Genomic DNA, 11,167 nt, shown 5'->3' on the forward strand with positions numbered 1-11,167 from the left:
TTCTATAGTGGGAAAAATTTCAAAACAATTTTTGCATAACCATTCTTTTTTTTGTGTTATTTTCACCTGATTCTAATAACCATGGTGACTACGAGATCAAACTTCTAGCTATTTACAAGTCTTAGTATCATAAATAAATTTTATATATGTCAACAGGAACATTAACATCAATTATAAAATCAGTCAGTAATCATGTATGACTGACAGTCCAGAAGAAGTCTGAATGAATATCAATGAGATCAACATATTTACTGTTTAATAGCATCAATAGGAAACATGCTCTTTCAGTGGAAAATGAAATAATAACCTTTGTACAATTTTTGTTCAAATTTGCACAATAAGGTTAAAATACACCAAAATAATCACATTTAAGATTGATTAAAATAATTCTGTCTTACTATTTGGAATGAGCAACAAATCATTAAATATGCCATTTATATTTTCAATAAATCTGAGAAAAATTCTCCAGCAGGAATATTGTTTATCAAACTCTAAAAATTATCTCAATTTTCATTTTTTTCCCTCTTTACTCAATGAAATTACCACTCCCCTTTTCCAGCCAAAAATGAATAAGAATATGTTTCTATTGTACTGTAGTGGTAAATATTTGGTTTACATAGATTCTCTGCTTAGAAGATAAACTTACATTGATAAAATAGGTATAAATATTGCTTAATAAAGTGTACTCGACAAAATTGAAGGAAAATCTTTATGAATGGATGTTATTTATAATCCGTAGTTTGTGGATCTCAGACAAAATAGAACCCCATAATGATATAAAATGGAATGTTATTTCAACAATGATCCCTCCCCATGTGACCTTGGTCAATGATCCCTCCCCATGTGACCTTGGTCAATCCCACACATGATTTAAGAAAAATTACTCCTCTCTCCATGGAATTGACCAACATCAGATGACCTTGGCAGTGTTTCAGACAACTAAGGTCATTTCTTTCCCTGACTAGATCTGAGCTTCGACGATCTTGGACGGTGTGCGACATGCAGGAGATACTGTTGCATTCTGGGTAAGGGTTAACATGGGACTGGATGAGCATGTAAATTGACCTTGGAAGGCTCCAGAAACTCCAGCTGAAAAAAAAAGTATAAACAATTAGAATCTTCATCTGCAAAACTATGATGACATGACTTTAAAGTCAGATCAATTTAATCAGAAAACTTATCAAATTTAAGATTGCACCAGAACACATCCAGTCTTATTTTAATAGGAAACTACAAATACCAAGACTGACAGATTGAAATCTTAAGTTAAAAAAGAAACAATTCTTAATTGTGAATACACATTTAAGTCTTATTTCATGAGAAACCATATGCTGTAAAGGCCAGATTCAGGAAACCATAGGCCATCATGGAGTCACATGACTGTGGCCTGTCTTATCTCAGGAAAACCACAGATTTTAATAGGGGTGACTTTTGTCTAACTTACCTTCATTTAACAGGTTTCATATCAATTATTATGGCCTTTTGGCCTTTCAACGAACCAGCAACCTGGCTTACTAAGGGAAAACACAGGTCATGATAGAGTCACATGATTGTTGCTCATCTTACCAAAGGAAAACACAGTGGCCTGTCTTATCTAAGGAAACTATGGGTTGTAATGGGCGCGACAGTAGCCTGTCTTGTCTATGGAAACCACAGGTCGTAATGGTGTGACTGTGGCCTGTCTTATCTAAGGAAACTATGGGTTGTAATGGGTGTAACTGTGGCCTGTCTTGTCTATGGAAACCACAGGTCGTAATGGTGTGACTGTGGCCTGCCTGGTTAAGGAAACTATGGGTTGTAATGGGCGCGACAGTAGCCTGTCTTGTCTATGGAAACCACAGGTCGTAATGGTGTGACTGTGGCCTGCCTGGTTAAGGAAACTATGGGTTGTAATGGGCGCGACAGTGGCCGGTCTTATCTAAGGAAACTATGGGTTGAAATGGGCGCGACAGTAACCTGTCTTGTCTATGGAAACCACAGGTCGTAATGGTGTGACTGTGGCCTGCCTGGTTAAGGAAACTATGGGTTGTAATGGGTGTGACTGTGGCCTGTCTTGTCTATGGAAACCACAGGTCGTAATGGTGTGACTGTGGCCTGCCTGGTTAAGGAAACTTAGGGTTGTAATGGACATGACTGTGGCCTGTCTTACCTAAGGAAACCACTAGTTGTAATAGGTGTGACAGTGGCCTGTCTTACCTAAAGAAACCACAGACTGGATGGTGAGTGGTGATGCCTGTATGGTGAGAGGCGAGGCATTGAGGGTTGAGGACGTGGTCAGTGGTAATTCCATATCTGTTGACAGATCGTCCCATATACCATTCTGTAAAGGAAAAGTTTACACATTAAATAAAATTTTCAGTAAAGAAATGTTTTCAAGGTCTAGATCTATAGTCAATAACTCACCAGTAAAATAACGACAGCTAATTATCCCTCTTGGAGAGAGAGAAAATTATGCGAAATCATTTCTTGTCATAGTCAAGTAAAAATGGGTAGAACTAATCATATACCTGTAATGTTAGATCTGGGAGAGGGTTGTCCAATGACAAACTCCCATCCAGCACTATACTATGGAGGTAGTCCTCTTGTTTAATGGACGAGTCTACTGGGGTAGATATCTTCACCACACGGGCAGTTGTTGCGGGGGACGACGTGGTGACAGGTAGGGTTAAGACCCTCTCTCCCTCAGAGCGACTTCCAACTGGTCCTGCTTTTCCGGCCTCAATTAGCTCCAATTTTTCTACAATCACAAAATAAACCAAACTTTATAACACTTAAAGAACTGGAAAATACACAATACAAAAGTAAATATTTATTTGGATTTTGTTTATTTTGGTTTTCCTGATTGAAAAAAAACGTTAAAACTCTCCACCCCCACCCCCCCCACCCCCACCCCCCCACTCTCCCTCCCTTCCCCAATAGCATTAGTATTTTAACACCTTGGATAGAATAAGGGGTACAGTACATGTTTACAAACTTCTCATACAATTTTATCTCCTATTAAGGTAACGTGTGTATACCTGTTGATTCCTGAGGAACAGGAAAAGAGAAGAGCTAAATAAGGAAACAATTTAATTTTAAGAATTACACAGGTAAGTCACGGAAAGTGGAAGTATTTCTAAAATCTTAAATAAGTGACCGTATTAATGAAAATATTACTTAGCTGGGTATTTGTATTAAAAAAATAAGGAAAAATTAAATACAAAACTTTTAAACATCAAATCATTCTAATAATTATTGGCAGCTCTTTGTATTTTTGCTGCGTAAACTTTATTTTATATCTAAATTATGGCATTGAAGCACCTTCTTGTTGATTTTTTTTGGCTAGGGGAGATTACTCTGACAAATGACAATGTATAATGCTATACATTATGTCCCTTTCAATTATCTTATTGTCTAATTTAATATTCTTAAACAAAATGTGACAACTGTATGTGTCTGTTGATATGATTCTACTTCTATTTCTGATGTGCAACTAGATCTTTTTATGACAACCAAACATGATTCTTCAACATTTTGGAAATAGCTAAAGCAAACAGTTAGGAACTTATGAATGTCCTGATATTAAGTATTTAAAGAGAATTACAAAATAGACATAATTCCTGTGACAGGTTTATATAATTACCATGAAATGATATTTCAATATCTTTAACATTCAAAATTATGTTGATGGTTTTTGTATAGAATAATCCTATATATTGTACAAATAATATTTGTTCAGCAGTTGAGACAATACACCTGAATTTGTATACATGTATACAATGATACCTGTAAATATTTTGAATATTTATGTGTGATGGATGTCAGTAAATGTGACACTTCATCACCTGAAGCTAACCAGTAGGATCATGTCAGACTGGACATACAGGTGAGTGACAGTGGTCACCTGTCAGGTGTAAATACATGTAAATCTACCTGTGACACACCTGTCACAGCCATGGGGGTGTGGTCAACACAAATACTGGTAATTATAATCGGGTGGTGTAATACCAGGAAAAACATGGAGGAGGCCCATTAGGGGATAGCAATTGCATCTCTTCAAATTACAATTACTGTACCCATAAATTAATACCTATATATAAAACATCTAATTGTTTTTTTCCAAAATATAAATATATATTTATAATAACTACCTTAGATAACACATCTTAATATAAAAAAGTAAGAAAACTAAGCATTTTGAATTTTAACATGTATTAATATAATGAATATTAATAAGTATTCTTTCAGATTTTAATTTTTTATGATGAGCACCAACATGTTATGGGTATTTAAATTTTTTTTTATTTCCATGAGCTTGTAAATTAATGTTTATCACAAATAATCTGGTAGAATATTTATTTGTGGACTGAAAGTTTTCAGCATATTTTTTTTTTTTTTTTGCATTTGTTTAACACAAATATAATATTATCTATCTATCTATTTTGATAAGTGAAACACTGATTTTACTGAAAATATATAATTAGATTAGATGTAGTTAAATGAAAGCAATATCTTTTTTTTAAAGTTTGAAATGGACTTCCTATTATAGTTCAATAAGTAAAGATACAGAAGTTAACCCTATGTTATTGAAACATTAATGTTATATGATTCACTTCTATTATCAACATTATCATTGTTTATCTTATGTATGAAGATATCTAAAAAACATTTTAATATAAAAGTTCAGTAATATAGCATTTAGCAATTTCCTATGTTTAACAGTAATGAGAAAGAAAGCAATGCAGCTTTAAGAAACTAGGACAACATGAACGGTCAAAGTCATTGGTCCAGATCTGTCTTTATAGTAAAATTTTATATAATAGGCTTTAGGCTTATCTAGGCTTGGCTTGTTAAACAAACACTTTTTAAGCTAATCAAAAGGTGTTGATATAGTCCCAAGCTAGACATCCTAACCTAAATTAACACAGGTAACACCCCATGTCTTTGATTGTAAACAAAGGGGGTCAGGTGTTCCCATACATTCAGTGAGGCCCATTGTAATATTGTGATCATTATAAACAAAAGAGTCAAAGCTCCACCCTCAAGTCTACTGATCTACAACAGGCTCCGCCCACTTCTCGTGTAAACAAAGGAATCCCAGTGAGGGAACTACCCCAATTTCTCCACTGCAAACAAAGAACTTCCCGGCATGATTTCTCGAGATATAATTATATATGTAGACAAAGAGGGCTCCCTAATCTGACTAATAACCCTGTCCTTATCAGTATGAACCAAGGCAAGTTTTTAAGTGTACAAACAAAAATGCACATTATGTCTGAAGAAGAAAAATCATATTAACACTCATCTTACAGTGCCACTCTAATTACTTCAAGCAAAAAAAAAACAAATTAGCATTACTTGGGAATAAAATAAATGCTCATGTTAGTCTGACAGGTATTATTTCATTACTTTTAATTATAAGTCAAATTAGATATCTTATTCCCCCTAATACAGATAGATATGTAAATCTATTATAATTGTGTACTTCCAGACCTGTAGTACAGAATATTGCTATGGGTTCACTTCCATCAATAATTTATGAGGTATCTCTTTGTTCTCTCCACCTGAACTAAGGTAGCACACTATCCATGCCTGGTCAGACAATGGTATTGGTTTTTACCTCTATATATTCCTTTCTCCCTTTGTTGTGGTCTTGCTAGTTTGATTAGCATTATATTGTCAAGAAAAGAACTCTTCAAAGGGCAGATAATTCATGAAGTGTTAGTTCCCAGTGAGCCCCAGCCCTTTGATGTCTTTATCTGGCTACTAATGACCATTATATAATATCAGCCTACTGGACATGTGTAGATTATACTGATATGGAACAGATGACCACTACACTGTGCCACAGGGGTAGAAATACATTCCTACCTTTGTTAAAAAAAAAAATAGCCCTCAGCTATACAAGGAGTTTGGGTATTTCATTCATGATTTTTTTTAGTAAATTGATGTTTTTGTTCCAGTATTTGTTATTTTCATGAATAAGAATCACTATGATAAAGAAATACTTTCTTTTTAAGTCTGATCTGTCAATAACCATTGGTAGGAGCACACAGATACTTGTACGGATAGTAAGATATTTATTTTTCGAGCTTGGACTAAATTTAATTTATATCTAGTAACTTTGAAAATAACCACTTTGAAATACAATGATATCTGAAGGAGAGACATGATTTAACATGATGTGTTGGGAAAATTTCATGCTCTGAGCTCTCCTGAGCTGGTTTTCTTAATATTACCTTAATTACCCTACACATTTTATCTGTGTCCATTGAAGTATGTCATGTTTATTTTTTTCCACACTTGACTTTTCTATACAGCTAATACTGCTACACTGTAATTTGTCCAAATATAATTGGCAATTTTAGCAACATAGAAAATTTTCACTGGAACATGGAGCGATTTGATGAATACTTATTACGATGCAAGGACACTTGTAAGTTATTCTTATAATAATGAATTAATACCCAGCCCTACGAAACATACATATCACTGACATCTTCTGACTAGGGAGAAGGGGTCGCAGTAATGAGGACTTATATGCAGGAGCATGCCCTATGTAAATCTACTTTCAAATTGTTGAACTTTATATCTGTGCATAAGTTGAATGAGAATGACGTTATAAGCCTTATTCAATGTCATTTGAAGGACACCATGTATAGTCAGATCTTGCTTCAGATAATATGTACAAGACTGGTTCTAATAAAGCAAAAACCTTTTGACATAAGATATACACTCAAACTGTGAAGACATACTTAGAAGATTAAAGAAAAATTTTAAGTGGGCATTCCATGGTAAGTGCAAAGTTCAAATACACAAATTTAACACAATTTGTTTAAACTTGCATATTGATTCAATATTCTTTAAAGACTTCCTGCTTTTGAGTTCAGATCTTGTAAAGGAACAAAAATGAGCTCATATTCTAAATATAGCTGTGACCTCACTTAGGTCTTATAGAATATTACATCTGCAGATGCTCCTGATTGGTCAAAATTTCAGTAGAATTTACTGTTAAAAATGAGAAAACTTTGAATATATTTTAGATTATTTTCTTTGTATTTGAAGAGAAGACAATGTTATTTCAAGAAGTCTTGTATATACAAACAACATAAACCTGGTGTTAGGTATCAAAACACATACACCAAACTTGAAATATTTTCTAAAATCAATTTTATATTTGGTGATCATATTATGAAAAGGAAACCATTTACCTGGCATGGCCATACTGCTTCTTATAGCATCCAAATCTTTCTTTCTGTGTTTTGCAATTTCATCTTCCATTTTTTCAACCTTATCTGGGTTAAGGGCCCATAAACAGCCCTTTTTACTGTTGTTTCCAGTCACTTTGGGTGTTTCCACTTTAGCAAAGCACTTATTAAGGGACAAATTGTGTCTGACAGAATTCTGGAAGTATAAAAAACAAACTTGTAGTCTTTTCTTATTTTGTCCAACGCCATTTAATCACAATGGATAGAATTTTAAATTTGTAATCAACTAATCAAGAAATCAAATATAAATTTAACATAAAACAACAATGTTTTATTGAACAATGACAGGAAGAGAAACATCTACAATATCAGAATAATTCAATATATATTTCATTTGTATATATCTATTTCCTTTGACCAATGATCAAACATCTCAATTTTAACTGTGTATACCAGTATTTTTCCCTATAAGAGCGTGTGAAATTTCCCAATTCTATTATTAGTCTTTTTGCAGATAAATGAATCATAAGATCTTGTGTACATAGCCGGAGTACATAACCTTCCCTTAGCTTGTTATTACCTGCTGGAGATTCAATAACTTCTCGACATTCTATTAAGTCAAAGCAATATGTTCATTCAATGCTCCAGTGCACAACAATAACATTACATGGAAACAGAATATATAGAGATTTATCTTAGAAAAGATCGCACCATCTTTTCTGGAATGGACTTTAAAAGTCAGGTGAACACCTGTAATCAAATTGGCATACCGGTATCATCATGTGACACACTCTTAACCAATGAGATTCTTTGAAGGCCTAAATGACAGGTCTCTGCCACCTGTCACCCAATGTCAATCTGGACCTATATTTCAAACAGCCTTCATGCACATTAAGATATCTTTATCTTATACTTAATCATAAATTAATCAGGGTGATTTACTGCTCTCTAAAATACTGGTAAATAAATATATCTTACCTTCCAACCGTCTGGTGCTGTCTTGAAGTAGGGAAAATGTTCTCTGTAAATTAACAAAATTACAGGTAAAGATAGCATCAATGTTCAGTGATTCTAGATCATAAATTATTCTGATAGTCGTAATTGTTTCACTGACAAAGAAAGGTTCATTATTTCAACAAGGAGACCAATTATGTCAATGTAATGATGATTTGTTTTTTTCCCCATATAATCATTTTACAGTAAAAACTAATGGGACTGAAAATCGACATTCTGGCAGGTAATTGGAAATCAGAAATCAATACTTTATCTTTTATACTTTATTTCATAAATAAACCTAATTTTATAAAGGATTTCATTCCAATCATTGTTGTTGTAACTTCATACATTTGAATTTTGTAGTTATCTTTATAATATCAACTTGAAAAATATATTTCAACTGAATATATGATTAAATTTTCTGTCACAATATTTACAAAACTTTCCATCCCAATATTTTACAAGACTTTCCGTCCAAGTATTTCACAAGAATTTTTGTAATAATATTTCACTAAACTTTGCAAAATCTCAGAAGGAAATAAAGAAACAGTGCACTCTATCTAGATACAAGAATTATGTTATTAAAATGGATTTACATAGGTATATAAAGAGCCACAGTAAATAGGACTTGGAATTTCTAGACAATGCAGCAACTTACGTCATGAAGGTGTAGATTTCACTAACAGGAAGACTTCCATTTTTACTGTTCTTGAGGGCCATTGCAATGAGACAACTGTAAGAATAAACAGGTTTGGGAAATGCACGATCCGAATTGTCGGATTTTAAGACGGTCACAGACTTTTTGACTGAATTTTGTGTCACTGTTACTTGTCGACTACTTAATCCCTGTTGAAGATGGTTGACCAAGACTGGCGAGTTGTGGGACGGAGAACTCAACACAGCTTTCACTGTCTGAACATGTGAATTGTTATTTACATTTGAAAATCTTGTCTGACCTGAAGACAATGACGTAGACTCACGAGTTGCACAGTTCAAGTTATGATCAGTTTGTAGTGTAAACTGGCTGCTGTCAGATAGCAATGAATTCTGTCCATTTTCTGATTTCACTGTTGTTGAACTGGACATTTGTTTTCTTGGTGAGAAATGGTTAACTGGTAGTCCAGTTTGTGGGTTAACTAATAAGTTTGGATTGTTATTTTCTACCTCAAATGATGAGTCCAATAAACTGTTCTGTAGTTTGACAACATCAACATCATTCCATTGGCATTGTATATTCTGGATCCAATCATCAACAGATTGGTTGTTGGTTTCGAAATCAATATTTCCATGATTGCTGTCGTTGTTTAGTATACTGTAGTCCTGGAATTTGTCAGAGCCTTGCAAAATTTTGTCCACTTCATTTTGAAGGTCATATGATGAGGAATCCATGGACATGGGAATTGTGTCTAGAAAATCCATGTCGGATGTGTTACAAAATGCCATGCTTAACATTACGGAGAATTCCTCATTGGAGCTGAAACATAAAACATTTAATATAACAACCATCTATTTATAGGAACATTTATTTTACTATGTGACCTTCAAAAAATGGAAGCATACCTGAACAGGACTTCCATTTGAATTATTTCCTTGTATCACCATTTTACTTTATTCTTCACCTTAACTGAATGTTTTGAAATGAACAAAAGTGAATAACTTACAGATAAATATACAACGCAAACTCCAGCAATTTCTATATTAAAAAAATCCTGTTTTCTCAAAGACAATTTTCAAAGTACAAGCCAGATATAAAAAAAAGTACATTTCCGGTTTAGAATGTAAAGCAATTTAATTCAGAATGCAAATGCCTAATGTAAACAGGGCTGAACATTTCATAAATAAAATCAGCGTTGTATTGTATGGACAATATTCGAATCAGTAACATGAAAGTATTAGATTATCATATAGAACGGCTTAAATAGATATTGTGATTAGATATCTGTAAATGTTATACGAATTTCTGAAATGTTCTCAAAAGATCTGCAATCAAACGAAACACAGCACATATGTAAACAAACAATATCCACGCATATTCGCCTTCGTATTAATATATCTGCATATTTACATACAAAACTATCGAAACATAGATACCTTCCGGGGTACGACGAAGCAAATCGCTTTGAATAATCGAAACCAACACATATCTTTCAGCTGATTTCGAATTCGATTTCATAAAAAAAGACAACAATGTTGAACAATGTACATGTATATATCTTAGGTGTCCTAGCAATCACTAAAACTTATGTGTAACATTAGTACGAAACAGCTTTGACCTGCCCACTTTGCAAATCGTTGCACGAACATCGTGCACAGACATAAGTAGAACACGAGATATCAATGGACGACCGAAAAGGGAGATCAACAGAATTTTCTCCATTTATCGTCGATCGATTGCAAATTAATACTCGACAAATCAATAAACAAATACAACTTACCAAGATTCCAATACTGTCAATTATCCAAACGACAATTTTCGAAATGTATTGCAACGACAAAATTATCCAGGAAGTTCCGAATACACGAGCCCCTTTACCTGTAGTACTATACCGTAGTAAAATTTCGGTTGCTCAACCCAAATAACAAAGAAATGTAATACATTCAAAATAGTTAAATCTGATTGGATGGCGGCGACCCCTGGATTTTGAATCGGTCGGCGCTGATTGGCTTTTCTATGACAACACTAAATACAATGTGCCATATATGGAAGGTCAATTAACTAGCTACTGGCAGGTGCCCGTGCAAGTGAATATGTGTTGATACATGTAAGGCAATTTCGTCATTTTCTGTTTATTGTGAAACCGTTATATTAAATGTGTATTACCTTGAACTCTTCTTGATGGAGATAGCAACGTATTTTCAGGAGTCCGTGCTTAGAATGTTGCAAAATAGTCTGGAGCAGTACAACCACAAATGTAAATCGTTGCCTCGACGTGATTCAGGCAGGGGCTCACCGCGGGGGTAATTACATGAATTCCCACGGACTG

At 34.0% G+C, this 11,167-nt stretch overlaps 1 protein-coding gene across 2 annotated transcripts; it reads right to left on the reverse strand.

Moving 5' to 3' along the window:
* Nucleotides 1-394: 394 nt before the first annotated feature.
* Nucleotides 395-10,707, reverse strand: LOC132552276 (forkhead box protein N4-like). 2 transcript variants are annotated; one of them, XM_060216438.1, is made up of 7 exons: nucleotides 10,619-10,707; nucleotides 8,842-9,657; nucleotides 8,166-8,208; nucleotides 7,191-7,383; nucleotides 2,508-2,737; nucleotides 2,197-2,320; nucleotides 395-1,089 (listed from the first exon to the last, which is right to left on the reverse strand). In XM_060216438.1, the coding sequence occupies exons 2-7, from the start codon at nucleotides 9,633-9,635 to the stop codon at nucleotides 962-964; spliced, it is 1,512 nt and encodes a 503-aa protein (XP_060072421.1). In that variant the 5' UTR covers nucleotides 9,636-9,657; nucleotides 10,619-10,707; the 3' UTR covers nucleotides 395-961. The 2 variants fall into 2 exon arrangements, with proteins under 2 accessions (XP_060072421.1, XP_060072422.1); XM_060216439.1 differs by having other exon boundaries at nucleotides 1,026-1,089; nucleotides 2,150-2,320.
* Nucleotides 10,708-11,167: the final 460 nt, after the last annotated feature.

The sequence above is a fragment of the Ylistrum balloti genome, unplaced genomic scaffold (assembly GCF_031769215.1).
Source record: "Ylistrum balloti isolate Yb309-2 unplaced genomic scaffold, AGI_CSIRO_Ybal_v1 Utg370242, whole genome shotgun sequence".
NCBI lineage: Eukaryota > Metazoa > Mollusca > Bivalvia > Pectinida > Pectinidae > Ylistrum > Ylistrum balloti.

What these genes read in the sequence shown, in the direction of transcription:
- LOC132552276 (XM_060216438.1), bottom strand. Translation starts at nt 9,635, where the DNA reads ATGTTAAGCATGGCATTTTGTAACACATCCGACATGGATTTTCTAGAC. An exon ending in GAAATCTACACCTTCATGAC is followed by an intron (nt 8,209 to 8,841) that starts GTAAGTTGCTGC and finishes GTTAATTTACAG; the next exon opens with AGAACATTTTCCCTACTTCA. An exon ending in CAGCACCAGACGGTTGGAAG is followed by an intron (nt 7,384 to 8,165) that starts GTAAGATATATT and finishes TTATACTTCCAG; the next exon opens with AATTCTGTCAGACACAATTT.